This window comes from Centruroides vittatus, unplaced genomic scaffold (assembly GCF_030686945.1).
Source record: "Centruroides vittatus isolate TY-2023 unplaced genomic scaffold, ASM3068694v2 contig_663, whole genome shotgun sequence".
Taxonomy (NCBI): domain Eukaryota; kingdom Metazoa; phylum Arthropoda; class Arachnida; order Scorpiones; family Buthidae; genus Centruroides; species Centruroides vittatus.
In genome coordinates, this window is record NW_027122416.1 from 108,778 (window position 1) to 130,509 (window position 21,732).

Sequence of the window (21,732 nt, forward strand, 5' to 3'; positions counted from 1 at the left end):
TTTTTCTCCGTTGCGTGTCGCTTCGTGTTGAATTTTCGTCGATTTTAAGCCTAACGAAAATTTTTATAATAATCATCGAGGCTATCGTATCGTTAAAAATTATTTCTGCATTTTGTACAAACAAAATAAATATATTAAAGAATATAAAAAACATGAAAATTATACTTTAGAAGTAAATTTAGTATCAAAAACATTCGATTCAGCACGACACAGTCCGACTGAAAATCGTTCCACTTTCCGGCCATTCCACTTAACGACGTTCCACTTATCGACGCTCTACTGTATTTATAATCACAAATAAAATAAACTAATTAATTTAGAATTCTTAAACAATTATTTACTTATTGATTATAACAGAAGTCACACCCATAACAAGAATCTGTGTTATAATCTGAAAAACATCAGACTTTTTACATGTAAAAAGAGCATGTGACTATTCCATTTCCTACTTCACTAGAAATGACGATTGGCCCTTTATTATACAATTTAACATAATGTAAAAACTGTCGATTTTAGATAAATTTGGGTATTTTTAAGGCAATAGAAATGTAAAATGTTTAGAAATGATACAAATGGATACGTAGAATAATTTTTAATCATTCTCAGGAAAAAGTATTTAAAATACTTCTTACTTTTAATTATAAGTTGAATCATTAATTCAGTTATTCCTCAGATGTTTAAATAATTAAATTTTAATATTGTTCGTTTAACGTAATAAAAGTTATTGCTATTCAAATAATAAATCGATAATAAAAGTATTCTATCGTGGAACTTTCCTATTCGTCAATTTATACACAAGAGGGATGTTTATATTTATACTAACCAATTAAATTTAAGTGTTTTGCTGCGTTTTGTGTATATAAACTGCATGAAAAATGTTTACATTATGAGAATTCGTCAGTTTTCTGCTGTATACAATCGGTAAGTATATAATTTCTCACACACGGTTTATCTTTTAAACTTTTTCATAAAAATAGTTGATTAATCTTTTAATAATTTCTTATATGTAGTGGCAATTTTTGGTAACTTAAATGTTATTTTTTTTATTTCCTTCAGTGCTACAACAAGATTGTCTTTCCTCTTTCTTCTTCTTCTCACGCCTTTTCTCGTGTGCACTAGTAGCTTTCTCTTCCTCATTTCCTCCTGCGCTTTGCCGGCTTCCGAGGAATCAGGCTCACAGTTTTCTAACTTTCTGCTCGAGAAAGGAAATAACATTGTCAAACGATCAAATATCTTTTCAAAAAGATCCACTACTAATCACTGCCAGAATGAAAGCAAACCATTAGAAACTAAGTCGTTAGCTCTGACATGACCAACTGAAAATTATTTTTCTATTAATAAAAAGGATTTTCCATTATGATTGGAAAAACACATTCTACATTTTGACTTTAGAAAAGCCACATATACAAGCGTTTTCCTGAGAAACAAACAAGCGTTTTTTTGAAGTAAAATTTCTGTTTGTTGAAATTATTATTAGACTGCAATTTTCAAATTGCAAACCTATGCACTCGCACAGATATTTCATTTCTGTGCCCGCAACTACTTGCAAAACATCTGCGTGACCTGCGAGATTGTAGCATTCGAATGCAATTTATGCGATTGGTTATATATGCAATGTATGCAAATTGATCGCATATAGATACAATCGCATAAATTGTATTCGAACGATAAAATCTGGCAGACCAAAGAGATATTTGGCGAGCATTTGCAGGCAGTGAAATGAAAATAATTTAACAAAAAGTCTAACCTAACTACTTCATGGATCGACCATTACGCTGTGTTGCATTTCTGGTGGTGAAATTACTCCTAGATTTCAAATATACGTTCTAAATGAATAATTAATTCACTGTTTAACCTTCCAACACATTCAGCACTTAATATTTGAGTATTCATTTTTTCTGTTAATTTACATTATTTAATTAAATTTAATTTGCACACAACACAACTTACAAAACGCAATGACTACTGTTAGGTTATAATAACCGATAAGGTGCCTTCAAAGCGAACTAGAATCACATCAGATCCCCGAAATTTGAATAAATATCGTTTACTCTGTAAAGTCCTATAATATCTAGTAAATTAAACATTTCGAACACTGTGCATTTAACACATAATTTAACACTATAAATTATTTTCGCACTTGTAGAAACGAAGAATTTGGGAAAGATGAAAACAGTTGGATTTCTTTTGGTTCTTCTTGTCCTGAATGTGATGATTGGTAAGTAGTTAGTCATCCTGTTTAATTAATTTAACGATGTATGACATATTTTAGAAAATACAGTTTATATAAATCATACACAAATTTTACAATTCTATGAAAATTTTAAACTTTTTTTCAGCAACTTTTTCAATGGTGGAAGCTCTATGTATGTTTTGCGAGGGGGGAGATTGGAAGTGCAGGTCTAGAGGGATATGCGAAAAGATGAAATGTGTATGCTCCTCACGTCGAAGTAATTCCGCACACGACTATGAAAAATAATGTACTGAAAATAACAATGGGAATATAAATGTACGGAGAATTAAAAATTAAATATATTTAAATGCATAGTCCATGTTTGCTTTTAAATAAGATTTTATTCACAAATTTATAAGATGATAATTATGAATTAAAAAAATTAAAATTATGAATTTTATGTATTTAAAAGTATAAAAATGTTAATATTGGTGAACCACATTTACTTTTTCACAATTTACTATTTATAAAAAATGGCGGTCGAAGCAACGTCTAAATTTGGTCAATGTTGTGTAGTTCCCTGCAACCACTAACCGGTGCTTAGTACCACTAAGTTATGAATAACGAACGTTTTCGTAACCGTTTTTGAGTTCTTCTTTGGGTTTAATTAATTCCAGAAATAAGCTGGGTCTTCCAGAGTCATTCATAAATATGAATTCGTACGTAAAATCGAACATTAAGAAGAGTTAGAATAAAGTAAACTTATACGCATGTGCTTCCCGTGTCAACTTTATATACGATGGAACACAAAATATCGTTGAGAATTTTTAGAAGGGTCTAAAAATATGTTCGATTCCGAAATTACATTCGTGTGTCAATTAATTGCAGCCATTTTCCCACACCATTGTATTTTAACGACAACAGTGAATATAAAAAAAACTTGAGCCGATAATTTATTCGTAAAGTAATTAATTTTTGTAGAGTCTGATTTATTCTGGAATTACAATTAATCTCAAATAATGTCTGCTATTTACGTCATCAATTACCTTGAGAAATAGGAAATTCCAATTTTGTCATTGCTTATAAAAATTTCCTACTAATTTATACAAAAATGATTTTATGCAAATTAGTGCTATTAACTCGTTAATTATAAGCAGTTTCCGATATATAAATCCTGTGACGATTTTAAGTTAAGTATTTTATTACACCTTATAAATAAATAAGGAGTAGATAATTATATAAGAGTAACACTTCATGACGATCGAAGTGAGCAAGTCTATACGTTTTTCTTTGATAGAAGGTATATTTATAATATGATTGCACTTATTAATGAGTAAATAAATCAACAAATAATACCTCTGTTCGTTAAATTGTCGCTGTGTATTTGAAATTGGAGCTGAAAATAAACATTGTGTAAGAATCTATTGCGAAATTCAAGGAAGGTTGAACTACTGCAGATTTATTATTTGTTATATTTTACTTGCTAAAGCTTTAAAAAATGTCACATTCGTTTAAATGCTACATTATTTGCTACATATAAAAATAACAATGATAATTGTTACGACGTATATTTACCGTCGAAACAAATTTAGATTTTTCTGTTTGAAATAGATAAAACTTTATTGTTAAGCCACTTAATTATTTCAAACAATTAAGACGTTGTTCCTGTGAAAAAAACAATGATTTGCATAACAGTTAACGGCAGGAATGTGCTTTCAATCTGACAAAGCTCCTAAATGTATTAATCTGTGAGAATTCAGATTTAGGGAGATTAACACGGTCTCATTAATTGGCTTCATATGAGTGAAAAATGTGGAGATTGGCGATCTCTTAATCATCTTCCTCCAATCGTTAAGATTCCCGACACCAGCTGGGGTAATCAAGATACGCGCTCTAACTCACATTTACTTCTATTTAGATATCTGTGACGTCCGAGTGACGACGTCCGCACAAATCATCATAGGAGGAATTAAGATTTAGCGAGTAGGAGTGCATAGGCGATGAATGAGATCGTGTTAAAACAATAACACAAAATTTAATTGGAACAAATGAAATAAAAAAAAAATACAAATAAATTGGATTACAAATAATATATTTAGACCTATATCAAACTATCTAACTTAATCCTAATTAACCTATACGCGTGAGACAGAGTTTACGTCAATCTATTATACTAACTTCACTTTGGTTTGATCTTCTTGTCATCGGTAGGGTTACATCGGAACAGGATCTTGAGGAGAAGCTAGGTGCACATCATAAAGTAATTTCGTCTTCTATATGGCCAACAGTATACATAATTTCATATGACAAATTCGAGTCTTATTGAACTACGTACTTCATATGGTAGTTTCGTTTGAAGAGCTGCCCGGAATGGCGGGAAAATGCCTCTTTTTGTAGACTCGGCTGGTTAACTGACTCAACATCGTAGGGCAGTGAGTAACTTTTAGTGAACCACTGAAAGGAAGTACTCACAGTGGCCAAACTGTGACTTGCGAGCTGCATGCAGCTGTTGCAGACCCTTATTACGGCTTCCATATATTTATTCGATTCCCATATACTTATATAATATTTTTGTAAGTTTTATAGCTACTACTTAATGTAATATACACCAGGATCGTAAGGGTAACTCGCAACTTAACCTCGAACGTGCAGCTGAAAGCGTAGAGTATATTCACAACGTCGAAGGAGTTAAATGAGTTTTTACCAGTAGCAGTAAATAAATAAATACACGATAAAAGTGTATAGCTCCTATCGTAACAAGGTTTAACCATCTGTGATATGTACAGTACGATATCGTTTATGTCTATATAAAATTAATGTAGAACAATTATTTATTGTGACACGGTCACAATGCCAAGCTGAAGTTTTGAATCATATTATTTATTTATTTATTTAATATAAAATATATGATATTCGTATCAAATTAGTAGTGTCTTGCCCCTTTACATAATACTTTTCTTCATACAATAGAATCGTGCCGGTCATCTATCTAACTAACTCCTTTAGGAGGAAAATATTTTAAATTCAAATGACATAACTTTCGGTGCAAAAGTGAGGTTCCTGTACAGTTAATCTGGACCTCCTGCTCCCAAGATTTCAATATTTGATCTCTACTTTCATGTATGTAACTCCGTTCTGGAGATTTGAAGAGGACAGACAATCAGACAGACAACGGTAACAATTCATAGGTCTACACTATTTTCAAATTGTAGCCCAATTCAATATATATTTTACATTCACTTAATGTATAGTATATTTCTATCTATTCATATATAAATAAATTAATTTAAATGCACATCAATAAATAAATTATTTTAAACTTATCCTGTCTACTAGAACTTTATCAATTAACAGGATATATTTTACTGGATTTATGAATGCAGCAATTAGGTCTGACAGATCAGAAATAATATTGTTTATTTAAATCACCTGTGATTTAAACAAACATTATTATTATGTGATTCAGGTGACTTAAAAAAATCGAGGTCAAGTTGCAAAACTTAGAACTTTAACTTGAATTAAAGTAAATTTATGTTAGATTATACCGTAAATATATGCTCAAAAATTAACTATAAAATGTATAAAAGGTTTTATTATTTTCGTTTAAAAAAATTAAACATTCTCACAAGTCTTAAGCAATTAATAAAAGTTTTCCTCGAACGATGTCAGCCTATTTTGTCAGAAGACTCATTTGCTCAATACTTAACTTACCTTACAAATGCAACTTCTGCAAAGAAGAAAAAGACAATACTACGCGAAAGAAAAATGATTTTTGGCATGTTGCGTGGACAATAATGAAAAATCAATTTGTTTGAAATATTGAATAAAAACTTACTTGGATTAAATATTTACTACGAAGAATAATCGATATCAATGCATTTTAATCAGAATAATTATGCACATTTAGAACCCATCAAATAATTAAATTGCCTGTATTGGTATGCTTATTTCGTTTTCAGAAACTTGTGTGTGTTTACAAAAGTAAGATTAATCAAAAGTATCAACTGTATATGGTTTAATTATTGGAAAATAGAGCGTGACAGACAGATATTTCTGAATGTATCGTTTCTTTTGTTAAAGCTTCAATTTCTTTTAACGCGATAGCGTGATAAATTTTCTACACAACAAGCACTCGTTTATTTAGTTTCTTACAACGATATTATATCGATCCGTGATACTGTGCATCGTTTCATTATCGTTCAGATAATGAAATAATATCGATTATTCTAAGAAAAGTAATAACGCAACACAGACGAAACTTAATATTCTCTGACTTTAAAAAAAATTCAATTGTTCTTTTAAATGTATTTTCCTACACCTGCCTTAAGGAAATTCTGAATTTTCTCAAGGCCACACACGAGGAGAAAATCTCTCAGTCAGTCAGTCGGCCATGGCATCTGATGACGTGTCCCCATATTTCCCAAAATTTATTCCTCCCTCCATATTGTGATCTTTTGTGGCTTTTATAAAACCCCCCTAAAAATGTACGAACCCCCGAAAATTTATAAAGGACATTGCTAAAAACTACATGGGTGTATTTTAAAGCGCTTAATTTCGACTTTTTAAATACATATACTCCCCCTTAATGAGGACACGTACAGTTTTTGAACGACTCGTAACTGCAATATGATTATATTGCAGTTGCATTTTAAACTTTTGTACAATTTATCTATTTATGCATACAAATTATTTATAGATAGTATACTAGATTTACTGTATAAGCTAACTCTTTTTGAAATTTACAGATGAAAACAGTTCAAAACTTTAGAAGCCAAGTGACTGGTCAGTTGTCTGCAGTAAGCACTTTCTGAAATCGGATTATAAACCAAGATTGAAAAAGAGAATATTGATTCGAAATGCTGTCCCAAGCGTTTTTCACGAATACCCATCCTATAAGCAGGTTGTTCGTAAAGAAGCCAGAAGAAAACATGTTTTCTATGTTTCATTGCTCAAACAAATTCTAAGAATATGAAAATGTTTTTTAAAGTTAAAAATTGTCTAAATGTGGCCACAACAGGTACAATACATCTACCCTATTAATTATAACCGTCTAGATGATTATTGATAATATGTCTATTGTTTTAGACTGTTCTGCGGAAATCCGGGCAAAATCTTAATTAAAAAAATTAATAATGTGCTATATCCTATGTTTGAATTACTGTTTTGTTTTACGACAGCATGTAACTAGGATAATTTAATCATCTGTGCTTTGTTACGGCCCGTAGTGTGGCTCCATCCAGCGGAAGCAAGTATTTTCCTTGAGACACAACTCTTCTACAGGATTTTTCGAAAATGACGAGGCTGTTTTTATTGTAGTCTGTAGTGTAGATGAGAGCGATGGTGGCGACCTCTAGCTGTTCTGTCGAATAATCCGGTAGGAGTGCACCTTCGCTCGGGATTTTGTCTCATTTTTTGAATTTATGGTAAGCCGAAATGTGTAATTGTTAATGTGGTAAATATAAAATGACTTTCACAAAATATATATATATATACTTCGTACGAATTCGCTATGTCGATGTTGCAAAATATATGTGTCAACAAGGTGCTTGCTCATACATGCCACTCACGTAGTAGGCCACCACCTTTTCGTAAGACCGGTCATAAAATTCCCAATTATAAAAACGACTTTTTACGTATTTCCCATACACAACACAGCGTATTCAATAAAAGACAGATATGTTCGGCTCAAAGACCGAAATCGCTCATTGAACTTAACAGATACAACAGAATCTCGTGTTTTCTCGACTGTCAAAAGTCTCTTACTCTATCGGTCTTGGTGATACAGACAAACACATAATCGTCATTCATCTCTAATAACCGCAAGACTCGGTTATTAGAGATGGATGAAAGTCGCGGAATATTTTATCATCTAACAATAAGATTCTGACCTGAAAACAAAACGCACAGAACGGGAATTACGAGGTGAATCGTGGCTTTCATCACAACTGTGGACAGATTCTTTCGATATCCTGTACAGGAGAATAAAGATTAATAAATGATATAATATTTTAACGTATATTTTAAGTTTATTCGGAGAACAATTATAGCGTCCCAAACAGACGACACAATACTTTTTAATCAGTACAAGAAGCTCGGAAATATAACCTCGTTTGCAATAAGTTTCCTTCAACCGATAAAAACATAAAATAATTCATTGTACAATGCACAGATGTTTATTTTTGTAAGGAAAAGTAATTTATTGTGAAGATAAATCATCATACAAACATGTCAATAGCTCGGATTTCGTTGCTATTAAAATATATAATTTATAGTCAGAGGAGACTTTGCAACACGTTTCTTTGAACTTCGTTCGTGTTTCAAGATTCCGTAATCACCATGGAATGGAATCGCCTTTTTGCTTTTTAAGCGTTACAAGTAGTTAATTATAATACCAACACACCTGGATTTAATTTTCAGAGTTTTTTCTCTTTATTCCAAACGTTTTCAGCCTATTTTGATAGGCCATCGTCAGGCTATCATTCATCCTTCCAAAATAAAGAGAAAAAACTCGGCAAATTAAATTCAGGTGTGTTGGTATTGTAATTAAGTAATATTGCTGGGAAGGAGATAGATAGTTACAAGTAGTGTTGCCAACTCTCCCAGAAAAAAACCCTTAATTTTTAAAATATTCCGGACTTTTTCGCGCCGCCCACACTGAAAAAAATTCGGAGCTGCTACTGCCTCTCAACCCTCAAAACATATAGAATGACATAGCAGTTAGAATTTGACGACTCTACGTGTATTCACAAGAAAATGATCATTTTGACAATGGACGAAGAAATTAATTAAACTCATGCTTCAAGTTACCAGGAAAGTCGCGCTAAAATTCCGTTAGTTTTTACGTGCTTAATTTAATACAAAATCAGCCGAACATTTGTGAACTTGTGGGGAACTTCTGGCGAATCTTTAGTTCAGCCAATGAAAATACACAAGCGTCTATACCCCGAGTGAGTATTAGTTCTAAATTATGCCGCTGCGTAAAATAGCGCTAATAGCCAAACTCGTTTTGTGGTATTTTCTGGTCGTAATTACAAATTACGAATGCTTTATTCATAATTACTATTAGTTAAAAATGAAAGCAAGTTAAATCTTTACATGGACCGAATGATTTCTCCATAAAAAATTATACAGTAATGTTTAGAACGGAATGCTCTAATTGGTAAGATTATAACAGGAAAATATTCGGTATTCCGGCATTTATGACGTCATTTGTGATCTTTACAGCTTTTTGGTGGCTTAAATGTAATTGTTTATAAATTATTTATAGAAAAGAGCAAGTGTTCCAAAAATTACACCTATTAATATTGAAGTTGCCGACTAAATAGTTATTCGGCGGGTGTGATTCATCAGGTCCACGTTACAATGCACGCGAAGTTCATCTTTGTTTTATAATTATTTCTAGAAATGGTAATTTAAGTGCCATTAAATAATCATCTCTGCCGATATTACGGTAAAAATATCGAGTTGTTCTTGTAATTTCGCCACGTATTTGCTTTAATTTCGTTTTATATTTCCGTGTACGGTCTTGGTTAACGCGAAATGTTTATATTTACACGTTCGTATTTCACGTCAGCATCACCACGTGCATTTATCGAACCGGCCCTATTCTAACTCCTAGCCCCACACCGGTGTGTCTTTTTAATCGTCATTATATACGCGTCAAATTCTGAAATTATAATTAAAAAAAAAATCAAAAATTATTGATAAAAATTCTCTTCTTCTCGGTTTAACGCGTAACAAACGAATTCAACAATTGAACTTGTTGTTGTTGCGTTTTGCTCTTGTTAGGAAGAGTGCGATTTGGAAAGCGATTCGAAGATGTTTTTCGATGGTGGAGAGTATCGACCCCTGCCCCATCCTCCCGGGTATGAGACGTTTTACATTTTATTATTATTTATTCGGATAAGAAATTCGTTTTAGAGATTAAAGGCTTTACAGAAAAACTTCCATCTACAATATATAGGCCTAATTAAATGAAATATAATGATTCCGACTCTGGTTTATATCTGAAGTAGACTTTACGATTTTTGTGTTTTCCTGGCTTTATAAGGCACAGTTTAAGGCTTTTCAATATACAGTTATTTAAACGAGTAATCGGGCCTCTTTTATATTACAGATTCGTGTCTAACTCTGGTACGGGTATGACGAAATTTACTAAAATTTTAATCCAAATTTCGTCTAATAAATATAAACTATAATTTTTAAAATGTTAATGTGCGTTGTTTTAAAATAACAGGAAAAGATTTAGACTAGTCGAGTGTTAAGCTACAATTCGTAAAAGACTTATCCCCTGTCACGAATAAATTTAAAAGCATTGAGAGTAGAATTAAATAGTTATTGTCTTTGCATATTTAGGGAGGGATCGGATAAACACGTGGACGTGCGAAGATTCGTCAGTCCACACAATTTGGATGATTTTAAATTTCGAGGCAGCAAGATGAAGAAAGGCCTCTTGAAGCAGTTCGAACCGTCGACCGGTGCTTTCGAAGGTTTGGACGTTTTTGAAAATAACATCAAGCCCGCTTATAGACAAGTTTTGATGAAGGTTCGACCAATCTGTCAGACGGCCTGCCAACGTTTTAACAGGTAAATTACATTACTGTTTGTATATAATGTACATTATATATACAGTAAGGGTATGAGCTGTTTAACGAGCGGGGTTAAGGAATTATCATAGAGTTTGGTTAAGCAAACTTTACATGGTTCCATTTGTTAAGTGATAATAAGTAGTTGTGTATCTACTCGTATCTAAACGTAGAAATGCTGCCAATTGTTTTTGGTTCCGTTGTAATCTTATGGGTCCTCCGTCACCATTTTATTGTATTCGTATTTAAGCGGCGCCTACTCCTATATATAATCAAACTTGGATGTAGTGCCAGTGTTTGTTACTTTGTGTGAATCGAATGTTTTCCAAGTGTTATAATTTCTCTTTAATATTTTAAAAATATTTGTGGTTGAAGCTTCGTAATTCAATTTCAAGAGTTATTGTATTACAAATTCTTTCTTTTCTTGTTTAGTGAGAGATTGGTCGAGGATGTGGAGGATGAAGAAGTGTATAATAGAGAGTGCGCGGTTCCTCCACGAAACACAAATGAAATGGCAGAGCACGAAGATTGCGTGCAAGATAACCCTGGCCATTACAACACCCGTGAATATCGGGAAAGAAATACATTGAAGAAGGTCGGGTCGTTCTTTAAGAGCATGTGGAAACCCGTTAAGAGGTAAGATTTTGTACGCGATTTAGCCTCGGCTCTGAAATTGGCAGTAAATCGAGTGCGGTGCTCAGCCGAAGTATTGATTACACCAAAAACTTTTATAGTATTAAAATCTGAATCTGAAATTCGAGTTAGAAATGTTTGTAAATCGATGAGAATCGCGTAACTTTCCCGTGTTGTACGGCGCTGTATCGAGAATTCGCGGCGCCAGTGTCATTACAAATGAAATGAAAATTTAAGATAAAATGAAAAAATAAGCTATTTTGAGTGAAAAATTGAATTCTAGACCTCACCGAACCAAGGAATTAGTGGAAAATTTCATTATCAGGCCAACATTTGCAGTCGATCGATAGAAATACGGCGGAACCTCGATATAGCGCCGCAACATGTTTTAATGGAATTGAAACCGAGTTAGACGTTTCCATGAATAATTATGCTTCTTTTTCTACATTTAGATCCGTGCAGAAGGTGTGTAAAATGGCCAAAGGTGGAGAATGCGAGTACGTTCAGTTCGTGTAAGGGTCTCTTGCCTTCCATCTTGGGACAATCGAGAATAAGATCTGTTCTATAATTTGCTGGATTTGGTCCGAGTTGGCTTTGGGTAAGTGTCTATGGCAACTTTATTGTATTTTACACCAAACACTTAGGAAATTTTAATGTCTCAGTTTATAAATTAACACGTACCATACGCAATTAATGGCCTGACAAGAGGAAAACTGGAAATATTTATGAATCGCATTATATTTTGATGTGATTGAGATCGTACGTACAGAAAACCCACGCTTTTTGGGTATCGGGCATACATAACCTGTATACTCTTGTTCTAGTACTCACAATAATAGATCCTCGTGACAGGGCGAAAGCAATAGTATAAATCAAATTATCCAGTAATCTCACATGATTAACAACTGCATATTTGATACATGACACGCGGCAGTATGCAATTAATTGCCGTAAGCAGTATCATTTCTGCTTGTTGGCATGTAAGTGTAAGTTGGAAAGAAATAAAGTTATCGATGTAAAAATTAATTAAACAATTGAATATTTTATAGGAAAGTCTTGATTATTTTCTTTTTATCTTCACAGAATTCGGAAAAAATTTAGAAATTCTGAAAATTATTGATGACTTCTCCCGATTTTGACATCCCGATTGCGTCAATACCAATTTCGATTATGACTTCGTACCGGCTGTGTCTCCTTATTGTTGTCTTTTAATAAATTTGCATTTTTCCAAATTCGACTACACAAATTCTGACTCTCGAATTACGTCTACCCTGGAATTTGACACCCGAATCGTGTCTTTACTGGAATTTGGACTCTCTCGAATTACGTCTACCCTGGAATTTGACACCCGAATCGTGTCTGCAGTCTAATTTGGACTTTACCGAATTTGTTTGTCTCCTGAATTGTGTCTTTTCTCGAATTTGGACTCTTTTAAATATGTCTCTGGAATTGACATCCTAATTCGTCGTATTAATTTACTCAATATCCGAAGAACGAAAAGATGAAGCGTTAATACAGAAAATTGAAGACGGATTATTTCCGAAATTTCTCGTCAAGTACGGAGTTTTCGACAGGAAAATTGCGTTGAATGAAACTGAAAGTGGCATTATCATTAGGAAAATACAAATTTAAATAAATGTCGTTAAGCTTTGTTTATCGCTTCCGGGATCTAAAAGTCTAACGAAGATGCATTTGGACAACTCGACAGAATTGTAATTTACATAAAACAGATTCCGAATTAATCGAATTAAACACAGAAGCAACGCAGTTGCAGAAGAATTTAAATCAATTTAGGATTTCTACAAGATATTCTGTGGCAAAGCTTGGTGTTGGATCAATTCGAGAATTTTTAAATTTACCGTTTCCGTATGGAGGTTAATTGGTGCATAATATAAATGTAATTACCAAGAAACGTCCTAACAATTGAATTGTTACTGTAAACTATTTTATTTCTGTAATAAAGTCCCTGGTTTGAATTGGCATCGAGTTATTTCAAAATCATTAAAAATTGTCACCTTTTAAATTGTGTCCAACTGGGTTTAATCGACTAAATTTAACTCCTTGAATTAACCGTTGGTTTTTACATCGGATGATAAGAGAAAGCCCCGAATTGTGTGGCACGGCATTTGCCAATGCAAACGAATCATTTAGTTTTACATTCGAGTCAATGGAAACGTTTCGATTTGCAAACCAGAAATGGGGATAAATGAGCACGTATTTCAAATAAAATAATAGGAATTGTATCTTAGACAATGCAACTATTGTTTTTATGTGGGTGATTCTCTTGGCGTTAGACGCCCCACTTTGTATAACAATATTAAAGTGGGCGATGGGGGGTTTAAATTATCCAAAGGGGCTTTAGACATGATACGAAGATTTGTGTGTACACAGAACAGGGAGCGTTATTACTAACAGACACATCCAAGAGGGCGGTAAATCAAAAATAGTTGGAGAAGCGCTGGTTTAGGGGTGAAAGTTCGAATATCGAGTTACGAAAGACATTTCTTGTTACTTCGAGGAGTGGCAAATGTATTTGATATTCTTGCATTCAAATATTTACGATCTAAGAAACTAATAAAAATTGATATAGGGGTTTGTTTTTTGGTAATAGTTAACTGGAATGAACTAAAAGATCTGAGCTCTTTTCTGAATGTGCCTATAAATGAGGATAAATTGTATGACGATTACTGTTTACTAAGAGAAATTCGTGAAGTTGTGGCAAGGAAAACAAAGAGAGTAGACATGCGTTGGGACAATTTTTTTTAAAAAACGTGTGGGTGAATCTGGCAAAGAAATAAAAAAAAACTTGTTGCATTCACTCTATCGGTCCCTTTCGCAAACGCCGCTGCTGAACGTGTTTTCAGCGTAGTAAACGAACTTTGGTCAAAAAGTCGTAATCGACTGAATGAAACACACGTAAAATCTGAAATTTGTGTGCACAAATTTCAAATACACCTGTAAAGAATTTGATGATTTTATCGTCTACAATATAAACGCATTGCAAACTGCTTGCAGTGTAAACAATATTAGATTTTGATTGTTTTCTTTTTATTTCACCTCTCGGACACTGCTCTCGAATGCAGCACCCTACCTGGAGGAAAATTCAAAAGTACGAAAACCATATATATTAAACTTAAGCTATTTTAAACCTTATAACTCCATAACGTAAGTGTTTTAAACTCACAGTAAGTTTATTTATTGTTTATGTAAAAAACATTCTTATAAATTCCGAAAAGATATTTTGTAATTTATTTTACATAAACAATAAATTAATTACTTACATTATTAACTGTCCCACGTGTTATGGGTTTAAAAGCTTAGATTATCAGTTATAGGGTTTAAATAGCTTGGGTTTGATATACATGGTTTTCGTACTTTTGAATTTTCTGCCAGGTAGGGTGCTGCATTCGAGAGTACTCCCGGATTTCTGACCCAGTGAGTTGAAAATTCTAATTGCAAGGCGTTGAGGCATTGAAGATACAAAGTTGTGCAGCAATTGCGCGGGAAATTCTTTTCCATTCTTTCCTTAAATGCGTACGTAATTCTTCAAACGTGCGAGGATGGCGTCGAGTCATCTTTTCTTAAAAATCTCCATACATTTTTTATCGGAGACGGTTCGGGTTCGATGTTGAGAGGTATATGATTACATTGCATCCGGGCTTTGGTTTTATGGCATTTTCTGGACGAGCGTGGTCGTGCGGCAAATACAGGTTCGTCTTTGCAAAAGTTTACGTTATGATTTGCTTTGATGTAGCCAAAGAATTGAAATGTAGGTTTTGGAGCTCCCGGCACCGTTGCAGAAATACGAGCTTCCAACTTCTTCGTTCGTGCATTCCCAAAACATTAGAGACTGTGGCTCGTGAATGACATGATGGATTATTAGCTTCGTCATTACTACGAATGACTTTCTTGCCTATAATCTCATGGTCTGCAAAATATGTTCATTCGTCCGATCACAGTATCTTCTTCCGATCAACATTTTCCCGCTTCGGATAAGTTCTGGCTTAAGATGAATTCTCTGTGCTTACGTGATTCATTTATGAGAGGGTTTTTCTTGGATTTGCACGGTTTTCGTGCATCGTCGAATATATCCCCACTATGCATTCAGATAATAAAATATTAAACTATTCTCTTGCCAATTTGTCAAATTTCTTACGCTGACTTGCCTCTTTTGGGAAATACGACGTTGAAAGCACCGTAGTTGTTTGAAACCGAGAGGTAGTTTTCGTCCTAAAGCTTTGCCCGGACAAAATTTTTTTCTCGGAAATATTTTATCAATCTCCGGCCTGTAGACAGATGTCTGCATATCTCCAACAATAGACTTTTTCTTTATAACCTTGGATAGTAATTTTTTAATTGGTTTCGATTTTCTTGATTGACTCGCCATTTTCCACAGACATTAATATGAACAGCTAACAGTGAATTGCTTTTTATATCCAAGATGTGTGACATAAGCAAAACTACGAGAAATTCCAGAAAATTGTTCCAAAATCCTGTCTGAACGAACGTCGTTGCAATCTGTTGCCAAACGGTTGCAACTTTTGCACAACTGAAATCCAAGGTAGCAAGTTATTGGAACGAACTTGTTTATTTACAAACGATATTGTTTATAGCACTTGGTTTAAGGTTTGTAAATTTCTGAAAGTTTAAAAAGTGAACGAAGCTCATTGCTATCGAGATTAGTCATTCCAGCCGTTTTTTTCTATTTACAATTAACTCAAACAGCGTAAGATTTGCGTAATCCCGAATATATCTCGTGACATATGTGAAAGATATGTGTGAGTATTTATTTTAATTAAAAAATTATTAAAATTTTGTAGATTCTAAATGACAAATATAGAAAGCAATTGGAAAAGACTTACTTGTAAATATATAATCCTTTGATCGGGAGAATTTCTGTTCGGGCTGTTCTGTTCGAATTCAACATTTATAAGAGATAAACACTAAACATTTTGGGTCAAACAGATGCTTGTCTTTCCTACGCGATTGTTTCACGTTTATTTCTATTGTAAAACACAGACTCGACCTAAATTATTTTATTTGTTAATAGTCTGTTGATTTAGACCATTTCAATCAAATCCGTTCGTTTCCGTAAACTATCCTCGATTTTAATAACTAGTTATTCTTTTGATCACCGAAACTGTGTTGACAGGAATTTAACTTATAAACGTCACTTCTTTAACTTTTATTTTTCCTGTATATTTTCTAACGTGGTTCGGGGCATCTCTACCGTGACTTTTGATTTCATAATTGAACCAATCATTTGACTACGAACGTCTTTTGGTGTCACCCTGATGATGGTCCTTCTCGTGCGGTGCACGCCCACTTGTCGTCAAACTATGAAGAAAGATAAAATTATTTTTAAAGAAATTTAAAACAGATTATGTTTATTATGAAACCCGCATTTGAGAAGAATCATTCTTTTTCAAGAAGAAGAATAACGCGTTCGTTTTTTCCTTGTATTACTTTTCCAACTGTTATGTATGCACAACAAAAGAAAGTACGGGAACCGTGTCAAATTTGATTTTCCGAGGTTTTTTGCAAATCTCGACGTTTTGAGACCTCTTGAATAAAAATAAACTCAAAAAAAAGCAAAAAAATGCGTGAATATGTATTTATGTTTGTGTGTGTGTTTTGACGTCTATTTCGCTTAATTTTTAACAAAATCTGATAACTGATGGAGCCACACTTTTTTAAATTTTGTTTAATAATATAAAAGATTTAATGAAAACTCATAACAGCCGGAAAAAATACGCCACTCATGTCTATAAGATTTTTTACATTTATGAACGGCGTGAAGCTCCCGTGATGATATCTCCCGAACTCCGTTTCGTTGAGTTAAGTTCCGTATGTGTCACGATCCGATAGTTAATTCCGGTTCGATAAAAATACATCTCCACACTCAAATTGTACACTATTTACAGTTTATTTACAGTAGGTAGAATATACAAGATTGAAAACATAATATTTACTAGATAACAACAGGTGGTGTCTTACGTGTCGGCTTAACCTTCGGGAACTACAGTATTATACTCTGGGGAAACTTCGGTCGGTTTGTGGAGTTGGCTCAACTAGACGGCCCGTCCAGTCTCCGCACTTACCCGTCCCTGAGATCGTTATCAGAGGAGAACACTCTCTCTACCTTCAGCGGGCTACCAAGTGCCTGAGACTACCGTATTGTCAGTCGCTTGCCCTTCTCCCGACGAAACAGCTTACCGAAACGTCCGCCCCTTGTTTGCATTTTTTCTACTAGGATAACATGTGGTAAACACATTGCCGCCCACACACAAGTCCCATAAACAAAGACGCTACTCCCTTTGTCTCCCGACTGTTTACAAACACAACGCCAGGTGGGACCAATTAACAAGGTCGTGTCGCTTTTACTCCTACTCTGTTAAAAGCGATCCTTTACAAACGGGTAATGGAATAAAATGAAAAATCGAATTGTTTGCCAATTCAAAGAATATTAAGTTTAGTCGACGTTGCTTCATTTATTGCTTTTCCTGGAAGAATCGGTATTATTTTATTATCTCAACGATTATAAAAATTGCAAAGATTCACGATTAAATGTCAGAAACTAAACAAAAGATCTTACGTATTGTACTTTCAAAAAAAGTGCACGAAAATTTCAAATTTTCTATTCTTTTCTGACTTTTAAGAGGACTAAAAAATTAAAAATTCTAAAACATTTATAAAAATGAAATAGAATTCTCCCAACGGGTCAAGAAAATCAAACAAATATATAAAGAGAAAAATTTTTTTTAATTACATGATGTTTATCCCTAAATGCATTTCGCCAATTTTCTTTGGCTTCTTCAATAAGGCTTACATAAGTACAAAAGGATGATTATTCAAAGAGTGTACAATCATAAAGGTCAGTTACCGTCTCTTATTGGTTGTTTACAGTCCCTATACCCAAATAGATTTACCCAGCATTCCGCTGGCAACACACCATTATTCAAATTAACAGCGTTATTCTGTCTGACAATTGTAAAGTGTTCTTTAAATTTTCTTTTTACACAATTTCTTTCTTTATATACTATTTTAACATTATTAAGATCGATATTACAATTATGAGTGTTACAATATAAAAATACTTGTGAGGTGTTAACCTTGAGTTAACCTTGTGAAAAGTTCTAACTCCATTGGTTCTTCTTAAATTCCTTATAAACAAAAGATCTTTTCTAGTATATAAAATTTGTGGAACATTTACTTATCTATTTACAGAAGCTAAGTACTGCACTTTAGCATGGGATTATTACAAATTTGTTTTCCCCTTAGAAACATAACTAACAGAATTATCTGTCAGTCACGGTCTATTTTCCAAATATTGCACCACACACAACGGATAACTCTGAAATTTAGAAAATTCGAAAACTTAAAAAACAAAATAATGATAATAGCACTCAAAATACGATTTATGGCAAATAAATATTTATCCCATTATTTCAAATTTATATATTTTTTCTCATTAAAATGGATAATACCAATTATTCACAAAGTAAACGTGAAGACATTCGAGTAATTATTTACTTCAAGTAAACTCTCGTTTAATATTTCAAACAAATCTATTGAATTTTCTAAATTGTTCGTGCAGCATGCGGAAAAGCAATTTTCCTCACATGACGTTCTCCTTTTCTTCTTCTCAGAAGTTTCTTTCGTACGGTGAGTTAACAACCGAATTTCTAGTTTTCTTCCTAAACAGCTTGTCAAAGATCATAAACATCCCGTGTATGACATAGGGCAGAATTGGGCAGCTACCTTTAGTAATACCTCTCTGAAGTCATCCCCCTAGGCCAGGGGTGGCGAACCTATGGCACGCGTGCCCAAAGTGGCACGTAAGAGAAATCATCTGGCACGTGAGGTATCATATGATTTTTGTCTTTTTTAATCATCCTTTCTGTTTATCACCTGATCATCCTTTTTTCAATCAGATTTTTTACATTTATTCGAATTAAAGCGTGTTCGTTTAATTTCTTTAAATATCATTATTCGAAGTCTAAGACTTTGGCCCGCATTAACATCTTTAAAGCTAAGTATGCTTTCAATATGGCATGCGGACTCAAAAAGGTTCGCCATCCCTGCCCTAGGCGATCGCCCGAGTGTTGACATAAACGTAACAAACAGAATTGTCAGAAATGATTACAGATTTTGCACGTTGGCAATGACAGAGCCGACTCACCTTTGCTTGTAGATACAAGTGTCATCAACACTATCATTCACAATAAACGAATAATGGAAAGTCAATAACTCATCTATATAAACTCAGTTAATCATAAAGAACACGATAGGATCTGAATGCATATTCTTCAAGTCATAAGATAAAGCTTTAAGCTATGATAATATCAATTTTCATCTATGCTTAATTCAGAATTTATAAATTTGTTTTCTTTATTTCAGGTTATACCTACTCAAAATTTTCCAACCCGAATTTTAAAAAGATGATATCGAAAAATATGGATTCTACAAGGATTCGGCAAGTTATTTCTCAAAACAACAGGAAAGATTTCATTTTCAGTAACCAATGGAAATTTCTATCGATGTGCATGAAATTCTTAGATTTGAATTTCGAAAAGAGATTTTCTCTGCACATCGCACTCATGTTGGCAGGATCTAAAATATATCCAATGTACTACGTTTTTGAAACAATCCTTCGATCCTCCAATGGCAACTTATCTACAATCGATTGGTTCATATTTGCTTATTTTATGTTCAGTATGTCCATTGAAATATTTTCTTTCTATTATTTACATAGACATAATCAAGTAGCAAATATGATACACCAAGAGCTTGCAAAGAAACACAAATTAGCAGACATCCACGAACCATACTACAGATACATTCCACAGACAGTATTGGAAAACAACACGCACAAAATGTACTACGACAGAGCCATAATCACAGATAAAACAATTTACCACAACAGACCAGACATTACACTCATTGACAAACACAATAAAATCACATACATTATAGACGTATCCATTCCAAACACTCACAATATACAAAACGCATGCACTGAAAAAATTAGCAAGTACACAGAACTCGCCCAGGAAATAAGGCATCTGTGGAGGATGAATAGAGTGCTTATTGTACCTGTTGTTCTCTTCTCTACAGGTGTCATACCACACACACTACACAAAAGCCTGGGCACATTACAATTGAACAGAAACACATAGATCACACTACAGAAGGCCACTATATTGAATACATGTCATATTGTGAGAAAGTTCCTAAATACAGACGCACACACTGATACACTTCTTTAATTTCTGTTTTGGTTACTATGCCTTGACTTTGGTTCGGCATAGTACACAGCCACCGGTGTTAACCGAGTATATCTCACTTAACCCAACATAATAATAATAATCAGTGCAGAGCCCAAACGGTAAGGGGTTGAAAGTTGAAATTTGGTACACAGTTAGGGTACGTCACGAGAACGCACACTAAGAAGGAATTTTTCGAAATTCCTCCCCACGGGGGAAGGAACAGAATTAAGTCTTAACACTTCCATCAACAATGGAAGTGTCAAGTAACAATGGAAGTGTTACGTAACAATGGAGAACAAGAGAAAGCGACGTGCAAGATTTACCGCGCTGGAGAAAAGAAAGAAAGAAAGAAAAAGAGTAATATGTTAGAACATATTCAATTTTCAAATTTAAACACATTAGTTCGGTTTGTCTCAACCTTTTTTCTTTAGAACATTCGATGGAAATTGAACGATATAATCAGAACACGTCGTGAAAATCGAACAATATAAGAACATTCGATTTTCAAATTCGACCTTTGTTTAGAAATACTTAGTTTGTTGATGAAATTACTCTTTTTCTTTTGTGACTATAAAGTAATAATTTTAATCTTCGCTATCGTTACTTTTGCCCGAGCAACGCCGGGCCTACCGGCTAGTTATTTATATTCTCTTCGAATTTTTTAAATATTTTATTAATTTAATTCTTTATATACAAAATTGTGAATCGGGAATAACAATATCGTATAAAATTTATTATATCGAATGAAAAAAGGGTGATAATCTACTTTCCGAATAATTTATATGTGAATTTCATCCATGACATATTCATTTTTCTTCCCATTTTCAGCATCAGCCTTTTTACATTTATGGAAAATGTTCCTTTCTTGGTAAGATGAACAAATGGGAATGAAAGAAAAGAAAGAACAACGTAACTTGTCACCGAATGGCATTCGATAACAATCGCCATTATTTTCCGACGTGTTCGTTTCGTCCTTTTGTTAATTCCATTTTGTAATTCTTCTTTCTTCATCCGAACCTGAAATAAAATTACATATTTATATAACAAGAAATTAAAATATTAGCGCGGATTT

At 33.5% G+C, this 21,732-nt stretch overlaps 1 protein-coding gene across 1 annotated transcript; it reads left to right on the forward strand.

The window, feature by feature from the left end:
- Positions 1–886: 886 nt before the first annotated feature.
- Positions 887–11,907, forward strand: LOC136980053 (uncharacterized). Its single transcript, XM_067276099.1, has 5 exons — positions 887–921; positions 2,147–2,218; positions 10,529–10,759; positions 11,191–11,394; positions 11,844–11,907. The coding sequence occupies exons 1-5, from the start codon at positions 887–889 to the stop codon at positions 11,905–11,907; spliced, it is 606 nt and encodes a 201-aa protein (XP_067132200.1).
- Positions 11,908–21,732: the final 9,825 nt, after the last annotated feature.

Bases quoted from the DNA above. Each gene is read 5' to 3' on its own strand.
- LOC136980053 (XM_067276099.1), top strand. From the start codon at position 887: ATGAGAATTCGTCAGTTTTCTGCTGTATACAATCG. The intron at 922-2,146 runs GTAAGTATATAA...TCGCACTTGTAG, and splicing joins TTTTCTGCTGTATACAATCG to AAACGAAGAATTTGGGAAAG. The intron at 11,395-11,843 runs GTAAGATTTTGT...TTCTACATTTAG, and splicing joins ATGTGGAAACCCGTTAAGAG to ATCCGTGCAGAAGGTGTGTA.